The 21421-nt window shown below is 42.6% G+C and overlaps 1 protein-coding gene across 2 annotated transcripts in view; it reads right to left on the reverse strand.

Annotated features, from left to right (window-relative positions):
* Positions 1–10588: 10588 nt before the first annotated feature.
* Positions 10589–21421, reverse strand: part of HSD11B1 (hydroxysteroid 11-beta dehydrogenase 1) — a 34387-nt gene continuing 23554 nt past the window's right edge. For both annotated transcript variants that reach the window (XM_081122005.1, XM_081122006.1), the window contains exons 6-7: positions 12438–12581; positions 10589–11015 (exon numbers count right to left, since the gene is read on the reverse strand). In XM_081122005.1, the coding sequence (XP_080978131.1) occupies positions 10798–11015; positions 12438–12581 (362 nt within the window). In that variant the 3' untranslated portion in view covers positions 10589–10797. The remainder of the gene's footprint in view (positions 11016–12437; positions 12582–21421) is intronic.

The following is a 21421-nucleotide window of genomic DNA, read 5'->3' on the forward strand; positions in this document are numbered from 1 at the left end:
TTCACCTTGTCTGAAAGGCACACTCAGTACATGGTTGGGTGATTTATTTGGTACCTATGAATTCTAAGGCTTGACACATGTGAGGCACATAAGACTTTTTTTTTTAATTAAAAAAATTTTTTTAAATTGATTTCAGAGAGAGGAAGGGAGAGGGAGAGAGAGAGAAACATCAATGATGAGAGAGTCACTGAGAGAGCCTCCTGCACGCCCCCTACTGGGGATCGAGCCTGCAACCAGGGCATGTGCCCTGACTGGGAATCAAACTGTGACCTTGTGGTTCATAGGTCAGATGCTCAACTGCTGAGCCACGCTGGCCGGGCGAGACTTTTAAATGGCTGTGATAATGCCTATCAACATATGAGGAGTATGTCACGATCTTTTTCATTGCCTACTACTTCCCCTGTTCTCCCAGGAGGAACAGGGCAAGGAGTCAGCAGGGAAAAGTTCAGAGGATGGATTCTCAAGTAATAGAACCAAGGGCCAGTGACATTCTCTCAGGATGGGAGGCAATAGCCCAGGTCCTGGGTTTGGAGTTGGATATAAGGAGATGGGACCGAGTAGAGGACAGAGGGCTTGGGAGCCCAAGATGCAGAAGAAGAGAATGTCATTGGCATGGAATAAATAGTGAGAGGGCTTGGGGAGTTGAGGGCACTAGAGCATCGGAAAGGACAGGAGATTGTAATAGGAGTTCCTGTGGGCTTCATTAAAAAGCAGAAAGAAGATAAAAATCCCTTTTAGGGCTATGCACCCAATGCGACACTACACCCACTTTTCTGGGGTTTTGAGAGATTTACAAAATATGCTCACAGTCACAGATTTGCCTGACATCAGAGCCTGACCTCTAACAGTTGGTTCTGAGAACAATACATTTAATAAGGTTGTAATACTTATTTATCTTTATGGAGAGAAAGAAACACACACACCCTGAAAACAGAGAATATACTTTATTTTCAAATGCCCAGGAAGCATTAAAAAGTGACCAAATTGATCATAAAGCAAACCTCACTACATTAAAAAAAAGTTGTTTCATTATGGCAGAATTCTTGGACCATACAATACAATCAGAAGTAAAAAAACAAAACAAAAGTGGGAATAAATAAATAGCTCTACTTTTTGGGAAGAAACTTCCCTTGGTTTACTCTTGAAATATGAGGAAACCACACCTGCAGTTAAGAGTGTGTTGAAAACAATACTAATGAGAACATTAAGGACAAAATCTCTAAGGGATGGCCAAGGCATGACCCAGGGATAATTCGTAGTCTTAAATATTTTTATTACTGAAATAAGGAAGATTAGAAATAACTTAGCTATTTATTTTCAAACAAATTCCTAAGAAATGGTCAGAAAAATCAAGGAAAGGAAGTGAGAATAAAAGGAAGATAAAAGGAGAAAACAGTATGATGTTAGAATTCAAAGCACAACTGATAAATAGATTCAGGAGCTGGTTCTTTGTATGTGGGGAGAGATAGAAATACCAGTAGGAAACAAAGTTAATAACAAACTACCTGCTAAATCAATTAAAATAAAGGGAAAGCACATTTATAAACAGTTATGAGTAAGACATGGAAAATAGCACAATATAGTGGAACTAAAAATAATGTTAGTCATTTGTGTAACTATGCCAATGTTTTGAAAATCTAAATATAAAGGATTTAAGAAAACTCTGATTCTAGGGATGTTTGCTCTCCAGTAAAATTAGGCTATTTAACAGTGTCATCCTCTTTCTGAAACTGACAATTTGGCTTCCTGGTGAAGCTGTCACTTCTCCCACAGCCTCGGCTCAGCTGTCCCAATTATTTCACAGGTGGCCTCACATTCCAAATATCCTCCAGAGCCTTTTCTACACATTTTGCACATTTCTACACTAACCTTTCCATCTAGTTCATGCTCCGCAAATCTATTATCTATAACAGAGGATATTTCAATTGATGTAGTAAAATTCACCCAAAGCTGATCGCACATTAGGTCGCTGGCAGCCCGCTCTGCAGAGAGCCCTTTAAGGGCTTGCTTTGCAAACTAACAGTGAAGGTAGCTTGATGGAGAAGTGGGTCAGCAAGCATTCAGATTTTCCTTTACCTGCTTTTTTCATTTTGATAAAAAGTGTGATGTGATACCATTAAAAGAATTTTTAAAATAGAATAACCACCTTAACCCTACCACTCACACACAAATTAGTTTCACATTTTTCACACTCTCGTCTAGTTTTTGTCTGTATGTACATTTTTAAAACATATTTTAAGTACAGTAATCTTACAATTGTGGGCTTTTTCCCACTTGATACTCTCAACACTATAATATGAATATTTCTCATGTTTTTACATTTTTTCACATTTTTGCCTTTTAATGTCATTATCTTTCATAATGTTTAATAATTTCCTCATTATTGAACAGTAACTATGTCTACCCAGCATTCCTCAGGATAATTATTAACCAATGGTAAGTACAATTTAATAGACATACGAAAAATGAATATCAGTGTGAAGCCTGAGAAAAAAGACACCTACTAAAAAGGACTCCTGGTGGCCCAGCTGGCGTGGCTCAGTGGTTGAGCATCAACCCTATGAGCCAGGAGATCACAGTTCCATTCCTGGTCAGAGTACATGCCTGGGTTATGGGTTTGATCCCCAGTGGGGGGTGTGCAGGAGGTGGCTGATCAATGACTCTCTCTCATCATTGATGTTTCTCTCTCTCTCCCTCTCCCTTCTTCTCTCTGAAATCAATAGAAACATATATATATATATATATGTATATATATATATATATTTAAAAGGGCTCTTGGTGGCTAACTGGGTTCAAATTTTAAAAATCAGAGCCTAGTGGGGGGTGGGGGGAGGGAGGGGGGGAGAGTGAGTTAGAGCGTTGTCCAGATACGCCAAGGTTGCGGGTTCCATCTCTGGTCAGGGCACATACAAGAAATCAAAATGAATGCATAAGCAAGCGGAACAACAAATAGATGCTTCTCTTTCTCTCTCCCTCTTTCTTTCTCAAATCAGTAGAAAACAAACAAAAAAAACCCAACAAAAACCAAAAATAGAGCATAGGGGCTTCTCATGCAAACTGCACCACACAGAGAAACCCGGGCCAGACCGCCTCCTTTTGCTGAACTGCCTGCCTGCGCTGTGTTTCTGCCTCCTGAGCCAGCCTTTATAAAGAAGTTCCTGGAATCCTATTTCAACCAATAAGATGAGACCGAGACTTTCCCTATTCATCCAGAGAGGCACAGCTCTGGCCAATCAGAGAGGCTTTATTCTGACCAATCACCACAGTGCCTTTTGGACCAATCAAACTGTGAGGATTTGAAGTCCTCATTTGCACGAGGACTGACCAGTCAGGGACAAAGGGCGGGAACTCCTGTCATATAAGCTAGTTCCCCTCTGGCTCCCAGAGTGCCCTTTCCCTTTACAGGGGACGCTGCAGACTGTGGGTCCCTGGCTGAGCTGCTACACTGAGATGTCCGGGGAGAGCAGAGCAGACCAGCACAGCAGGAAGCAGACAGGCCATGGAGTGCTGTGGAGCAGAGCAGAGCAGAGCAGAGCAGCTAGCAGAACAGAGGTATCCAGTGGAGAGGGGCCTGGCCCCAGGGTCACTTGGTGCCAGGGCTGCTTCACAGCTTGGCTGTTTTCACAACTGTGCTGTATCACAATTGAGTTGTCCCTCGGCTTGCACAGTGGTACTGTATCACTATTGAGCTGTTTGCACTTCACCACACCCCAAACTGGGGATTCCTTTTGGTGCTGAAGTGGTGCCAATGACCATCTGTTGACATGGATTATAATACTTTTCTGTAATTGTGATAGTTAATTCAGAGTTGTGAAACTTTCAACTTTGTAACCAGATTATATATCACATCCGCCACCTGCTCTCCAGGGCTATTACTCACTCTGAAGGTCCTACCCTGAGTGGCAGCCTGGGACAGTAGATCAGCAAGAACACCTGGAAGTAGGACAGCCTGAGTTGGAAGTCTAGCTTTACCATTTACTGTCTGTTTCACTTAGTAAGTTATTTAACCTCTTTGCATCTCAGTTTCCTCCTCTCTAAGATGGGCGTAATGATAGTATCTTCTCTACAGGATTATATTAGGATTCATAATATAACATTTTAAAAGCATTCAATAAATGTTAGCTATCACTACTGCTTTAGCAACACCTGCGATTTGGAACATCTGCCCTTGTGGTTATTAATGGTTATGATGATGTGGACCCCCAGTTGGACCTGCAGTACATAAAAATCAACAGATAGTTTTAGTGAATCAGCACATTTTGTCTGATATAATTTCATAAGTTTATCTATAAGATAAAAAACATTTAAAATAATCACTTTGAAAAAATAATAAACATGGAACTTCTCTAGTCATGGAATGATGGCGAAAGTTAAAATAAGATTTTAAACTCACTCAACTCAAGTCAACTGGGCAAGTTCTTTTAAGAATATGTGTCACACTACTCTGTATGGAAGAATATTTGAGGTACCTCTCAGTGTCCCCCAGAATAAGTGTCTTGCCTTCTGTTTTATACCAGACCAAGCCAAATGTTTTCTGAAATAAACAGTGGAAATCATAATAGTACCTACCTGATGGGGCTGTCTCTACTGTTAATATTCATACAGCAGAATAGCACCTGAACATAGAACTATGGGAGTGCTTGCTAATACAATGAAGTGAAAAGCCCAAAGCATCTCAATGTGGTGATGTGTCTTTTAGGTTTTGCATATGATTGATAATTTTATTCTTATGGAGATTATATGGAGGAATTAATTGTATTCTTATGGCTATTTGGTCATTTATAATTTTTAACTTTTACAGACAATGCTGCTAATGAACATCTTCATGCATGCGGTTTTGTGAAGAAGCAGTTTAGTTCTGATGAGAAGGTTTTGCGGGAAGTGGGCAGGAAGGGACAGAGCTAGGATTTAGGGCATCGCTGGAGACGGCATGATCTGGAGGCTGCTGAGAGGCGGGAGGCTCTCCCAACAGTTGAGGGCTCAGGGCTGCTTGTGTTAGCAGGGAGGCAAAACCAGGGTGGGGTGGTGAGAAGAGTAACAGGCTGGAATCCAGTGAAATGACTTTTAGATCCATCTGCACCTCTCCCTTGAAATGCAAAGTTGTTCTGTCCCCGTGGGTCTCTGTTTTCTCTAAAGCCTTTCCCAATATTAGGGTCTAGGAGTCCTTTATTTCTCAAACATTAATCAAATATTTTATACATGTCAAAATCTGTGTTCAGTAAGTTAAAGTGTCGTGAACTCAAGTGATAGACAAATAAAAATGATAGAGGCATGGGATGGGGCGGGAAAGCAGCATCTCAGCCTGGTGGAAGGGGATAAATGTTCCTGGAGGGGGTACTGGTGGAGCTGAGTCTAAGGATGAAGTAGGAGCTCAGCAGACAGTGGGGAGAGCAAAGAGCTGTCTGAGTAGAAGAGATGGCACGGGCCAAGGCGGGGCGGGAACGGCAGAGTGCCCTGAGCACCAGCAGCTCATGTCCTCAGGAATCAAAAGCAGGGCAGGTGGCCGGAGATGTGGCTGGGGAGGTAGCCAGGGTTCTTGCACATCATTTTAAAGAGCGTGGGTTTTCTACGTACCATTTCAGCCAAGAATGGCTTTGGATGTGTGCCAGCCTCCACTCACAGCCAGGAAGCTGTCTTGATTTCCCCACAGCTTGAGCTTTCTTTCCCCTTTGGGCTCAGAACGCCTTGCTTTTGAGGGTGACCACTAGCTGTCGCTATTGAACAGCTCTAGCTCCCCATAGCTCAAAGCCAGTGGTGTCCTTGGCTACTAGGGCCAGGAGGCCCCACCAGAGGACAGCCCCCCCCCCCCCCCGCCTCACCCCCACTAGGTCTGTTCGTCGCCCCGAGTGGTGACTCAGAAGCAGACACGCTGTGAAGAGCTGGGGGTAGCCCTAGAGCAGGAAGAACGTGGGCTCGTGTGGCAAAGAAGTTGTGGTGACAGCCACCGCTGTCAGCCGATGGTGGCGCTGCTGCCACTGATGGCAAAAGGAGGCCTGTGAAAAGGAAAAGTCTTTGGTTAGAACAGCTTTGCTCTTTGGTCCGGGGGGTGGCATAGCTTTTGGTCCACTGTTACCTGGAATTCAGGGTACCACGGGCCTGTGAAGGACAGTAGGAGGGAGGCCACCAACCAGCGGCCCCAGGTCAGCCAAGCGCAGCACAGAGACAGGTCGACACTCTGGTTTCATGGTCCTTCAGGCCTCAGGCCTCAGGGGTGTGGGTCTTTTGATCTGTCCCTCAGTTTCCACCCTTGGTTCCCAGGCCATGCGACGGGCCAGTGTGCTCTCCCCTTTGACTTCGGTTTCCTTATTTTCCTTCCCCGAAACTACCATCTCCAAAGCTTCCCTAACTCAGTGGGTTTTCAGCTGGCACTTTTCTGTGTTTGCAGAACCCATTTTCCCCTGTGGCATTAGCTGTTGCTCTAGGTCCGTGTCCTCACTCCGAGTGTGTGGATTTGTGCAGACTTAATTCGGTTTCTCCTGTCCCCCCCCCCTGCTGTGAGCTTGGGGTTCTAAATCCTGTTTTACCTTTTGGAAAACTCTCTCTTTTCTCATCTGCCCAGTTCCCATCCCTCTCTCCATCTTTAAAAAGGAGAGAATTTGGATACATCTAAGTCTAACTAGACAACTTGAAAGTCTAAGAACCAGAGAATTGCTAAGAGGAGGGACGATTTAGTATTAAGTGGTGTCCTGCCTTTCCTTGGCATTCTCCATGAACTGGTGGCTCTCAAGTGGGACAGAGATCTAGGGCTGCTGGTGATAGGGGAGGGGCACGTAATAGAAAAGAGATTTTTTTTTTATAGTCCCTGGGAAACCGGAGGACGTGTAGCAAGAAGAACAACAGGGCTCTAAGGCTAAGGCTACTGCAAAGCCTGGATGGGTCTATTACTCAGAAAAGAAGATACATTCTGAGTGCAGATCAAGGATAAGACCTGTCTGAAGGGGGACAGCGTTCCCGGGCTAATCCTTGCAAGACAACGATAGAAAGCAGACCTTGGCAACTCACAAGTTTTAGATGTTTTCCCACCCTCTGGTCATATTTAAGGGCTGACTTGAGATGAAATGTCAGAGCAGTCCTTTCAAGGGGTTACACCTGCTGCTCTCTCAGGTTGCCAGCCGTCTGGATAATAAAATGCACCGTAAAGATCCAACCTCGTCTCTACTAAGCTGACTCTGAGGGCGCTGGGCAGCAGGACCTTTTTGGGTCTGGTTTCACTGAGATGTTGGCACTGAGGCAGAGTGGTTGTGAGACACCTCAAGCACTGTATCAGGGTGGCCAATGTATTTTTCTTTTCCCTTGATACTGCAAATTAGTTTGATTTGCTTACCTCCCTTGAGAAATTAAGGGACTTGATTAGCATGTGTCCTAGTGCTCTGGGCTGGGCACTAATGAAGAAGGTGTGGGTTCTTGGTCAATTCCCTGGGTAGCAGGCAATGCCAGAGGGGCACATGTAGCACCCTGAACAGGGAATGGGAGCTCACCCCGAGTTGGCTTGTATCGTACACCTCAAAGAACTGGGAAGTAGCATAACATATGCTGACTTCTTTCTCTGACACAACTTTAGAGCCATGGTCTCCAAAGAGGACACATTAGACGAACTGCTGGGGAGAAAATATTAGAATTTATGTATATATTTTATCTTGTCTCTTTGAGATTTCTCTTTTTGCATATGTTTTACATTAGTAAATTGTACCTGCATATATTACATAAGTAGCAACTATACATCTCTAGAAACACATATGGATAATAATTTTTTAATGATGAAGTATGTGATCAAAAGTTTTGGAGGCCACTGCCCTGGAGAATCTTTGATGTTCTGGGTCTGAGAGGCTGGCCCAGAGCAGTCCAGTCAAGGAGAAAGGTCCAGCCTGTGTGGACAGACTTGGGTGGCAAGGTGGAACCTAACTGTCATTGCGACAGAGCTCTCCAGCATTTGGGATGACTGCCCCGGCTGCCAATGAGAGTCAGTGCCCCTGAGGTCACCTCAGGCCTCCTTGCTACCTGATTTCAAAGGTCATTCATGCATTCTTTACTGAGGAGACGGAATCGTAGTTTCACAGAGGGAAATGCGAAAAGATGAGAAGCCTGGGATGTTCTTCAGCATGGGGGATGCGGTACTGTTACAAATTAGGACCTTGCAGATGGTCAGTGGGAGTGGCTCCTGTCACCATGGTTAGGAGCCTGACATTTTAGGACTTGTGTCCTTCTGATCTATGTCCTTGTTTCTGTTGTGCCTTATGTTTGTGACAAATACTTCTGGCTGCCTAATAGAACCCCATTTTTTGGGGGGTGGGAATGTGTACCATTTCTCGGCCTCTCTTAAAGAGAGGAGTGATCACAGGATGTGAGTCTTGCCCATGGGATGTGAGCTGAAGCCAGCTGGCTCTTTATCGGGGGGCCAGGTTCATCAGGTGTGCTGTGTGCTTTTGCTCTTCACATTCCTGTTTTTCTTGCCTGAAACACAGCTTGATGCTGAAGGTGGAGCAGATGTCTTGCGACCGCACAGCGACAAGGAGAAGGATGGGTAGTTGGGTGGAAAGGCAGAAGGAGCCTGGCTCCCTGAGGCCCTGATCTGTCCTTCCCAGGCCCTGTGCGATGGGAGGGAAATAAATGTCTACCTGCTTCAGCCACTGACAGTGGGTTTTCCTGTTACTCCCAGGGGAGTTCAGGTGCTAGCAAACCTGAAGGTCAACTTCAGGACTCACTGACACTTTAGTTAAGGCTGTTGACTTCATGGAAGAAGCTGACAGACACCCTGAGAGTTGAAAGGTGTGAGTATCCCCTGTCTTTGGGAGCCCTTGCTTCCCCCTCTTTCCCTGGCTGTGGTAGAAACAAGCTGTTCTTTTACTTTCAGGTCCTCGGAGAAGGAGAGAGGCACTGAGCTGGGCCTTCAAGAAGAGGTAATTTAGTCAGGAATGTGGAAAGAGAGAGTCAGGGTGGTGATGCTGGAGCCAGCTCTACAGGTTTGAGAGAGCTGATGGTGCATCTCTCTTCTCATAAACATTCAGTGATGTCACTTGATGGCTTGAAATCGACCATGGCGAGAGTATTTACATCATGGGCATAGTAAGTATTACACATCAGGGCTTTTTTTCTTTTCTTTTTCTGGAGAGCCAGTTGTTAAACACTTACCAACACATCCTTGGATAGATCAAAGTTTTAGTTTACTAACAACATCAGTATTGTTTCATAACTTCTCTTACTTTCCAATAAATGATGAAAGAGCAGAATCAGGGAACTGCTGATTTATACTGAACAAATTTGCAGTGGAAAGGCACTGCAAATGCCTATGTGTGTATGTGTATAAAATATTAACATAGATTATATTATACCTATTTGTAAGCAACTTGTTTTATATACTTAACAGTATGTCTTGAAGGTCCTTGCATGTGAGTACATATAAATCCACCTGACCCCTGTTTATCATGATAGAGTGATTTCATAATATTGATATCCTATGGGTAGACATTAAAGTTTTAAATTAGGGCTAGCCCTAACCACAAATGTAATGTCTAGTGATTTTACTTTTATTTTCCTAACAGGTTAGTACAATAATTCTTGTAGTAAGAGAATATCTTTAAACAAAAATTGCTGTTTGGCATCCAATCCCCGTGTTATTAAACTCTACTGAAATTATCCAATTTGCCATCTCTTACTTGTTTGGGACCCGATTCATTAGGGTTTTGTTGAGTTGTTAATATAGCTGATGTCTTGTTTCTTATTTGGTTGCAGTCAGGTTGATACCTGGCAAGCGCTTGCCTTCTCTCCAAACTTCTGAAAAACAGTTGAGCATTCACATGTAAAGTGCTGATGCTCAATGAACTCTGAGTGCAATAAATGCACATAGGTTCTGAGGCTCAGGTTTCCAGAGACCTCTACCCCTTAGTGATTTCCTTAGTGATTCATACCAAGGCGTCCTCCTTCCTAGAGGAGCAATAAAAGTAATAAAATAGTATCTGAAATATAGAGTTTAGTGAAGACATTATGTCCATTAAATGAAGAGTAGGGTGATTTTTTTCAACTCAAAAATAATTAAAAGATTCAAAACACAAAATAAGAAATGAACATTGATAACTTTTACTTGTATAGGTTATGGTTTTAAAGGAACCATGCTGGATGAACTAAAGTTATAGCTACCGGTTATGATTTATAAAGTTTATGTGACCTCTATTATAATCAATATTATATTATGCACCAGAACGTTATTATAGATGAGGGAAATTTGATACAACTACCTTGTAATTATACCTATGGTTACTATCAATTTCACAGCTACAGGTTCCCGTAAAAACAAAGGAAATCTTACCCTTTGAGACAACACTGATGGACCTGGAGAGCATTATGCTATGTGAAATAAGCCAGTCAGAGAAAGACAAATACCATAGGGTTTCACTCATATGTGGAATTTAATGAACAAAGTAAACTAACAAAATAGAAACAGACCCATAGGCAGAGAACAGACTGACAGCTATCAGAGGGGAGGGGGATTGTAGGGAGGGGTAAAAAAGGTGAAGGGATTAACCAAAAAAAACCCTAAAAAACCAACACCAAACAACTAAACAAACCAACAACAAAAAAATCTCATAGGTGCTGCAGGTTCATGACATTTAGTATAATTACGTGTCCACTGTGCAAGTGTTAGAGGAACTCCTTCCAATTGTGAGATGTGAGGCATGACTTGCAACTCTCTGGAGAGACTCATTTATCTCTCTAGGTAGATGTCTCCATGGGTGGAGCTTAGATAAATATAAAGCAGAACAATCCAAAGCTCCCTTGTCATGCCCAGCCCTAAGGAAGTTTCTAGTTGTTTATAAATTTTTCCACATTATATTTTCTTAGGCTGAGAAATTCCAGGATGCCCCTTCCTGGATTTCTGAGCAGGAAAGGGGGCCACAGTAATTTGCCATAATACACTTCCTCTTGGCGCAGAGCTCCCCCTTTGATGATCTCCAGGGCACAGTCTTCCTTTGGAGATGCTTCTGCTTTGAGTATCCCAGAAATCCCCTTCATGGCTGAGTCTGTTAAAGGACAAGAGAAGAGTGGGGTCACCCAAGACCAGTAGAGTCTACATGATGAAAGGCTTGCTGACGCCAACAACTTAGCCACTAAGGGCTTACTCTGAAAGGTCCATAGCCTATGGGGAATACACAGAGAAGGCTGGGTGTGTTGGGGAAAGAGAGGCTTAATACAGGCCCTGTCTTCCTGGATGAAGATTTGGGAGGGCAGTTAGAGCTAATTAGCTGAGAGGTTTGAATGGTGTCCCTCTCTTGGGTGTGTGATTGGGGGCGAGGGAGTAACATGAGTGAGCAGAACAGAGTCATACGATGGCCCAGTAGCTAAATGGTAAGTGTCAGTGGGCAAAACCAGAGCGCTGCGTGACAATGACTCACTGACCTGCAGAAGGAGGAGGAGGACCCAGGCCTTTGTTCCCAGGCCTTTGCTCCCGTTCCCTTGCCAACGCCAACCACTTTCACTTGGAAGGAAGCTCTCCTGGGATCGGCTTCCTCCTTCCCTCCTTTCCTCCCGACTTTCATGTGCTTCTCACTCAGCTTCTGTCTCTCTCTCCATCTCTTTCTCGTTCCACTGAGCACCTCAGCCTTTTTCTCTCTCTCTCTTTCTGTCACTACTGCTCAATTTACTCAATTACTCTTTAAATGAAGTTTTCTTAGCGTACTTGCCGCATGTTTTAGATAATCGTGCATTTGGCCTTACAGAGAAGTTATAAAAATTATGCAGAGTAGTCCCTTGCACCCTTTCCTCTGCTTCCTCTGATCGTAATCGCTTACAGAACCATTGCACAACCATCAAGGGCACATATGATGTGATGGGGACAATATTACTAACCAAACTACAGGCCTTATTTTTTTCACTAATACCCTTTTTATGTTCTAGGATCTTATCCAGGATTTCACTTAGTATTACATTTTTCTTATTTTCCCTCCAATCTGTGGCAGTTCTTTAGTCTTTCCTTGTCTCTCATGGTTTTGCCCCCTGCTCCCTTATACTTGGGATGAGGTGATGCATTTTTGGAAAGGATACGGTAACAACAATGCTGTGTCTTTCTCAGTGCATCATATCAAAGGGTTCACATATTGATATGTCTTATTACTGGTGATGTTATTAAGAAAAATAAACTCGTATTTGATAAGTCTTGTATAGGAAAGTAATGGCCATTGCCAGTCCAAGAAGATACTAGGTGTTCTGCATAGACTCAGGTGATGAGTGTGGTGTCGCTCAGCGTATTTGGTGGTCAGAATGGAAAGAAAAGGGTCAAAGAGTAGCTCCACTAGTGACAGGAGTACTTCATTAAATGAGGCCTAGTGCCCTCGCTGGCTTTTAGGTCGCTACACATGAATCAGGGAGTTCAGCACCTTCTTTTCCCAGAATCATAAGGCAGACGGTCCATCTGCAGGCCATGTATGCTAATCTCTTGACCTTACCTGTGTTTATGAGACCGAGGATACAGAGGGTGACTGACACATTGATCTTGGTCATTAAGTATTCCTTCCTGAGGGAGGAGAAAAACCCATCGAGAGCAAACTTGCTTGCAGAGTAGGGAGCAAGAAGTGGACTCGCCATTTTCCCTAAACAATAAGGAAACGGGTTAATCAGGTGATCCATTTCGGCTTGCAGAGCTGACCCTGGCTTTGTCTGTAGCAGGCTTTGGAACTCCCATGTAGTTTCTCTCTACTCCCTACGGAGATGATCATGCTGTGTTGAATTTATAAAAAGAAAACAAATTTCTTCTCCATCCTTAATATATAAAGAACTCTTTTTTAAAAAATTTATTTTTGTTTAAAATATTACAGATGTCCCTTTTTCTCCCCAGTGACCCATTCCATCCTGTCCCATCCCCCCCCCAGTCCCTCTCCCTACCGTTGTCCGTGTCCTTGGGTTGTGCATATATGCATATAAATTTATAAAGAACTCTTAAAAAATACAAACAAATCTCTTTAGGGAATCACTCCAACTCCATCCTGAATCATGAGTTTTGGGTTGGGGTTTCACTATAATGGGTGTGCGGCAGAGAATGTCCAGCCAGACCATCTGAAACCGCTCGGCTAATGACTAATCTAGGGCTGGTCCAAAGAATCAAGCAGGGCTGCAGAAGTGGGATTAGTTAGATTTTAGTAAACATGGTAAATCTGAGGGACTAAAAAAGAGCCACGGAATCCCAAGGCTGCTAACTCTTTTATGTCTGACCCAAGATATCTGGGGATCCAAGGGTTTGTCAAGAGCTTTCTGCCAACACAGTGACCTATCATTGATTTACTTTCTACACAAGATAAATGAAAACTCCTGTCTTTGTTTTTCTTCCCAAAGCTACTTTTTTTTTTTTTTAAACTTTCATCAGCTTGGTAAATTCTCACTCTAGTTTTTGGAAGGACATGTGCATGTATGCCTAATAGGATAACCTATTCTATACCCTTTTCAAGGGGAGGGAGTAGAAGTGGCCCAAGACCTTAAACTTCTGCTGAGCATTGTTATAACAGTTACTCTCAAACCCTTGTCTGCTAATTCAAAAACATGATTCAAACATGATCGATCTCCATTGACTGCCCTTCCTCTTGAGCATCAGTCACATTTCCTAGTCTTGTGTGTGCAGTAATTTTGCGTTGTATTCTTGATATTGTGAACGACACATTGTAGAGTCTCAGGATTCTGGCATGTTCTTCCTAAGAATATTGCTTTTTATTTTTTTAGGTGGGCAGTTAACTTAGCTGAAACCCAGTGTCTCCTGCAGTAAGTACCACCTAAAATCTCTGTGCAACTATTTAATTTTAACTGACTTTTTGGTATCTGCGCTGCCCAGGAGCAGTTCAGAGGACAAAGAAAGATAGGGAAAGAATTTATATGAAGACTTTGATGCTCTTTTACTGTGGTTCTTTCCTTTGCAGGATGTCCCTATTTATTTTCTGGATGCTACAGAAACCCCAAGTCTTTCTTCTGGTTCTTCAAGGTAGTAAGATGGCAGGTGTCTGTCCCAGATGTATCACTGAATAGGGCCTGTCGTTAAGGCATGAGCTCTAAAATTGGAAAACTCACCTAGCGTCATTTTCTCTTCCAAGTGTAAACAACTTTCCAGTTTCTGTCTGCTTTTGCTTTTCCTCTCCAGTGTTTTCAATGATTGTTTTTTACATTTTGTCCAAAGTTTGTTATATGGGGAAGGTCGGTCTGTTAGGTACCACTCTGCCATTACTGGGATTGGAACCTCTATAAAATTTTAAGTATAAGGAAGTTGCATGCCAAATCAATGAAGAAAGGGTGGCTTGTTCAATAAAGACGCTGGGAAAGTTAGTTAACTACTGGGGAAAAAATGTTAGTGCCTTGTTTTATGTCATATTTTTAAAAATTCTGGATGAAAAATTATGGGAGACAGTGTGATCATATATGTCCACAAATGGCAGGCCTCCCAGAGACCAAATGTGGATCCTGTGGAGGGTGGCTGGCCTGGGGTCACCTGCCCAGGGATGGTGGGCAGACCGGGCCAAGAGGGCTGGGCTGATTGACTCCCTGAGGCTGAAAGGAGTGGGCTAGAGGAGGCATTGTTGACACTAAAGGGGTCTTCTACAGGGGATCTCTGAGAAATCCATGAAAAAGTCCCACAAAACCCACCCCACCTCCTCCAAATTACTAGACCATCTAGGATGGGAATTTCTTTTTCTCTTGAAATAATTTCAAACTTAGAGAAGAACTGCAAGAATAGTATAAAGAACCCCCCTGACCTTCCTGAACTCTTGGAGAGTAATTGCTATCACTGAGGGAATTGCTGGCCCGCATGTCCCGATCACTCTCAATAGGTTGGCATGTGTTTGCTATACATAGAGACATTCTCCTACATAACTATCAAAATGAGGAGAGTACCTTAGTAGTTTCCTAGACTTGCCATAGTAAATGCCACAAGCCAGGTGACTTAAGACAACAGAAATCTATTCTGTCACAGTTCTGGGGACCAGAAGTCTGAAGTCAAGGTGTTGGCCGGGCTGCACTCCCTCCAACGCTCTAGGGGGGAGAAAATCCTCCCTTGCCTCTCCCAGGGTGGAGTGGCTGTCACCATTCTTTAAGGCCACACCATTGCAAACTCTTCCTATTCCACTCCCCCGCTCCCTCTGGCAACCATCAGTTTGTTCTCTACATCTATGGGTCTATTTGTTTCTTCATTTACTTTTTTTAAAGATCTCACTTATAAGTGAGATCATGTGGTAAATTTATTTCTCTGTCTGACTCATTTCACTTAGCATAATACCCTCTAGATCCATGTTGCAGCAAATGGCAAGATTTTATTCTGTTTTATTGCTGAATAATATTCCATTCCATATATATCTATATACCACATCTTCTTTACCTATTTATCTGTTGAGGGACATCTGGGCTGCTTCCATATCCTAGTAATGCTGCAGTGAACATAGGGGTGCACATATCTTTTCGAATGTTTTTGTTTTCTTTGGATAAATATCCAGAAGTGGAGTTGCTGGATCCTATGACAGCTCTATTTTTAATTTTTTGAGGAATCTCCATACTGTTTTCCGTAGTGGCTAAACAAATTTGCGACCCCGCCAACAGCGAGGAGGTTTCCCTTTTTTCCACATCTTTGCCAGCACTTGTCGTTTGTTGATTTATTGATGACAGCCATTCTGACTGGTGTGAGGTGGTATCTCATAGTTTTGATTTGCATTTCTCATGTGATTTTAATGCCCCTACTAATTTTGGCAGCGAGAATTGAATAATTTAATCTTGAATTAGGCCTTTGTTCACATGTTAACCACTCTTTCAGCTCACCTCCGTTTGTTCTCATGAAGGTAGTCATAAGTAGCTAATGTGGTGCCTGTTTGTCAAGCAGGAGGAGGTAACTTCAGGGTCACGAAGAGAATTTATGAGTTTGTTTTGTGGAAGGAAAGAATGTCTTTAAGTTAGCTGTGAGCAGCTGCTGATGCCCAGGAGTCTGATACATAAAAGCGTCATCTATGAGTCAAGAACAAAGACTTCTCTCTCGGTTCCCTGAAACACCCCTCCCAGATTCTCTAGCTGCATAAAACTGATTAAGTTTGCTTTTGACGTAATTTGATGGATTTGAGAAATCTTGCTCTCTTCTTTGCTTGCTTTGTCCAAATCAAATAAACATTTCTCTCTATGTCCAAGTACCAGTGTCTCAATGTTTTGGCTTTGCCTGTGCAACGGGAGCATGAGCCTGAATCGTGGGAGGTGATTCTGCAACAAGGTCAAGTACACAGGTTCAGGAAGTTAGGATGTAGCCCTGCCTTTTTCTGAGGGCCACCATCCAGCCTACTACATTAACCCTGAAGCATCTAGTCCACAGACCCCATTCAAGTTTTGCCACTTGTCCTCATAATATCCTTTGTAGTAAAGGATCCGACTGAGGATCACATGCTGCATTTAGTTGTCATCACTCTTCAGCTTCCTCTGAGCTGGAACATTCCCCAGTATTTCCTTGACTTTCATGACACTGGATCGACACTGCTGACTACTGTCAATAATTCGGCATCGGGTGATGTGCCGGAGCTGGCTCATACTGGATCATGAGAGACGATTGCTCAGTTTCCATGCACTTTGCGGGCAGGTTGGGGTCATGTTGCAATGGCCATCATGAGATTCTTTATACCATGGAAATGCTCTGGATAAAAATTTTTGATTGTCGCCTTCTGGAGAGGTAGCTGTTAAATATTTGCCAGAACCCTGTTGGTGAATGTCCCTCAGTTTAGATTTTTTTCTGTTGTTTCCTCATGACTTAGGCCATGCGTTTTTTTGGCCGGATCACAGGGTTCATTCTGATTTTCTTTCTTTTCATTTTTGTAACACTGATAGTGAGAACCTTATTCTCAACATGTATTATTTAGTGGATTAAGACTCCCTGTATGTAATTATTCTTCAGCTGCTCTGTGCCCTCTGTGTGGACACCCTCCTCATTCCCACTGGGCCCTGACACCCCATGCCAGGCCACAAGGGTGCCCTCTTCACTCCGTGTTGAGCTGCCGCATTGCAGTCCCCCTTGCAGATGCCCTTGTTGCCTCTATTATTGTCACCCCATGCCAGGTGCCGCATGGACACCCTCCTTGGTCTGATGTGGACCAGGTTCCTGGTATAAACCAAGCAACCATTGCCGTCCCTTATCTGGATGTCCTCCCCTCTCATCTCATCTCAGCCTTGATATCCCAAGTCAGGCTGCCCCCTGATACAAAGCTGTCCCATTCTGCTCCAGTTTGACAACCTGTGTGGACAGAGCAATATTTAAGGAAGATTATCTGAAGATACGTGAGGGGCTCAGACAGGTCTACCACTGCCTCCCCTGTTTGTAGCCTAACCCTGTCTTCCCCGCGGCCTTGCTGACTAGACCTTAGTCATTAATTGTCCCTCTCTAGGTTGAATGACTTGTGAGATTGATTTTTAAAATTCAGCTGAGCCAATCAAATGTGCTGAGAGAAGCAGGTATGGCATAACCACAGTCTCTGGGAGATCCCAGGGTAGCCTTACTCCTGGTGGCTTTTCCACTGCAATTCCCATTAGGCCAGCTGTCTCCCCAGGGATGGGCTGAGACAGATGTGTGCCCAGTGTGGGCCAGTGACTAGGCACCCCTTCAAAATAATATTCATTAAATATTGTTCAACATTTACTTAGAGAGTACAGGGCAAGGCTAACTTTCTAATGCTAGAAATAAAGGATTTATTACATGTATGCATTACATGGGAGTTCCTGAGCCAGACAACTTCATGGAAAAACATTAATTTAAAATTCCCCTGGCCGGGCATGGCTCAGCGGTTGAGCACCGACCTAGGATCCAGGAGATCGGGGTTGGGTTCCAGGTCAGGACACATGCTCGGATTGCGGGCTCCATCCCCAGTAGGGCCGTGCAGGAAGCAGCCAATCAATGACGACTCTCTCATCATTGATGCTTCTATCTCTCTCTCCCTCTCCCTTTCTCTCTTTGAAATAATAAAGATATATTTTAAAAATTAATAAATAAAAATTAAAATAAAATTCATATAGTAAAATCAACTGTGCCAGACATTAATTGGATTCTGACTTTCAGTTGACTCTGATGCCTGACTTCAGGCACATGTCAGCATTGGTAGCTTTGCTTATAGGTCCATAGCCATGTTGAAAATATCCTGCCATAAGTGCTTTTGTGCATGTTTTGTAGTATCTCTGACTGGATTGATGACTATTCCTTGACAGAATTTTAGCATCATATTTGCTGGGTGAAATGATGGAAACACTTTTTAAGGCTATTGATACATGTTGCCAAATTGCTGTAGACAAAAGGAAAAGTGAAGGACTAGACTTTTTAAAATCACTTGTGAAAACCAGTTACAATAAATACAAGAACCATAGCCTTTTCCACCAAAAGTATATGAGAGTGCCTGTCTCACACCTACTTTGTGGCGTTAACAAAGTTTTAAACAATTGACAATTGTGTAGGCAAACCAACCAACCAAATAAAACAACAAAACCCCCACAGCTCACCCACACACACCATGGTATTTAATAGTTTGAATCTGGTAGTTTAGTTGATTTAGTCATTTAAACTGATTTGTTTACGTGGGAGGTTGAGCACAAGCTCTGTCCTCCTGAAGTTAGCCAGAGGAGAAATGTTTTCTTTTTGGCTACCATATATTTCTTTGGTTTCAATTGTTGCTTCTCCTATTTCGTCTCTAATTTTATTTATTTGGGTCCCTTCTTTTTTTCTTGATGGGTCTGGTTAAAGATTTGTCAATCTTGTTTATCTTTTCAAAGAACTAGCTCTTGGTTTCATTGATCTTTTGTATTTTTTTTTAGACTCTGTTCTATTTATCTCCACTCTGATTTTTATGATTTCCTTTCTTCTACTCACTTTTGGTTTTGTTTGTTGTTCTTTTTCTAGTTCCTTTAAGTGTAAAATTATATTGTTTATTTGAGATTTTTCTCGTTTTTTGAGGTGGGCCTGTAATGCTATGAATTTCCCTTTTAGGACTGCCTTTGTTGTGTCCCATAGATTTTAGGTTGTTGTGTTCTCATTTTCATTTGTTTCAAGGTATCTTTTGATTTCTTCCTTGATTTCATTGTTAACCGATTCATTGTTTAGTAACATGTTATTTAGCCTCCATGTCTTTGTGTGTTTTTCAGTTTTTTGCTTGTGATTGATTTCTAGTATATTATTGTGGTCAGAGAAGATGCTTGGTATAATTTCAATCTTCTTAAATTTATGAGACTTGTTTTGTGGCCTCACATGTGGTCTATCTAGGAAATGTTTTATATGCACTTGAAAAGAATGTACATTCTGCTGCTTCAGCTGGAAATGCTCTGAGGATATCAATTAAATTGATCAGTGTGCCATTTAAGGTCACTGTTTCCTTGTTGATTTTCTTTCTGGAAGATCTATCTATTGATGTCAATGAGGAGTTAAAGTTCCCTACTATGACTGTATTACTGTTCACCTTTCCCTTTATGTTCGTTAAGATTTGCTTTATATATTTAGATGCTCTTATGTTGGGTGTATAAATGTTTACAGGCTTTATACCCTCTTGATGGTTTCCTCTTTTTATCATTATGTGGTGTCCTTCTTTGTCTCTTACTATAGCCTTTGTTTTTAAGTCTATTTTGTCAGATATAAGTATTGCTACCCCAGCTTTTTTTCATTTTCATTTGCATAAAATTTCTTTTCCCATTCCTTTACTGTGTGTATCTTTTGTTCTGAGGTGGGTCTCTTGTAGACAGCATATATATGCATCTTGTTTTTGTTTGTTTTTTAAAAAAATCTATTCAGCTACCCTGTTTTTTTGTTTGTTTGTTTTTTAAATATATCTTTATTGATTTCCGAGAGAGGAAGGGAGAGGGAGAGAGAGAGAGATAGAAACATCAATTATGAGAATCATCATTGATTGGCTGCCGCCTGCACGCCCCCTGCGGGGGATCGAACCTGCAACCCAGGCATGTACCCCGACCAGGAATCGACCCCCGATCTCCTGGATCCTAGGTTGATGCTCAACTGCTGAGCCATGCCTGGCTGGGCACTACCCTGTGTCTTTTGATTGGAGCATTTAAGCCACTTACATTTAAAGTGATTATTGATAGGTACATATTTATTGCCATTTTATTCTTTTGACTATGTTCCTCAGTTCTCTCCTCCTCCTCCTCCACCTTCTTCAAGACCCTTTAACATTTTTTTGCAAAACTGGTTAGGTGGTAACAAACTCCTTTAGCTTTTTCTTGTCTTGGAAGCTCTTTATTTCTTCTTCAAATATAAATGAGAGCCTTGCTGGGTCAAGTAGTTTTGTAGGTCCTTGCTTTTCATCACTTTGAATATTTCTTGCCACTTCCTTTTGGCCTGAAATGTTTGTGTTGAGAAATCAGCTGACAGTCTTACGGGAGCTCCCTTGTAGGTAACTAACTGTCTTTCTCTTGCTGCTTTTAAGATTCTCTCTTTGTCCTTAACCTTTGCCATTTAAGTTATGATGCATCCTGGTGTGGACCTCTTTGTGCTCATCTTGTTTGGGACTCTCTGCATTTCCTGGACTTTTGTGTCTTTTTCCTTCACCAGGTTAGGAAAGTTTTCAATCATTATTTCTCTAAATAGGTTCTTGATCCTTTGGGCTCTCACTTCCCCTTCTGGAATCCCTATGGTGTGGGTGTTATTATTCTTCATGTTGTCCCACAGGTCCCTTAAACTCTCCTCATCTTTTAAAATTTGCTGCTCCAATTGGATGTTTCTGCTATCTTGTCTTCCAAATCACTGATTTGATCCTCTGCTTCATCCAACCTACTGTTAATTCCTTATAGTGTATCCTTCATTTCAGGTATTGTATTCTTCATCTCTGACTGGTTCTTTTTTTATGTTTTTTAATGTCTTTATGCTTCCAATCTCTTTGTTGAAGTTCTCACTAAGTTTCTTGAGTATCTTTGCAACCATTATTTCAAATTCTGTATTTGGTAAATTGCCTGCCTTCATTTCATTTAGCTCTTTTTCTGGAGATTTCTCTTGTTTTTTTCATTTGGGGCATGTGCCTTTGTCTCCCCATTTTGGCTGCCTCTTTGTGTTTGTTTCAATGTATTAGTTAGTAGCTCTGCTATGACTCCAGTCTTGGTATGGTGGCCTTACGTAGTCGGGGTCCTGTGGGACTCAGTGGTGCAGTCTCTTTGATGACCTGAGTTGGGTGCTCCCAGAAAGTCCCTTAGGTGGGTTATGTGGGCCCTCCTGTTGTAATTGGGTCTTGGTTTCTATTGGCTTATTCGTATCTGGGGTCAACTCTCAGGCTGGCTGACTGTGAAGATCGTTCCATGAGCTGTTATATAGGTGCTGACCACACTAAGAAGAAGTCTCCTCAGCAGAGCCTGGTGCCTGTCAAGATCTCCTTTTGGATATGCCACTTGCCAAAGCAAATTGGATTCTGCTCTGATATTGTCTGAAGGTGGCCACTGGGTGTGTTGGTTC

The sequence above is a fragment of the Miniopterus schreibersii genome (genome assembly GCF_964146895.1).
Source record: "Miniopterus schreibersii genome assembly, chromosome: 19".
NCBI classification, from domain to species: domain Eukaryota; kingdom Metazoa; phylum Chordata; class Mammalia; order Chiroptera; family Miniopteridae; genus Miniopterus; species Miniopterus schreibersii.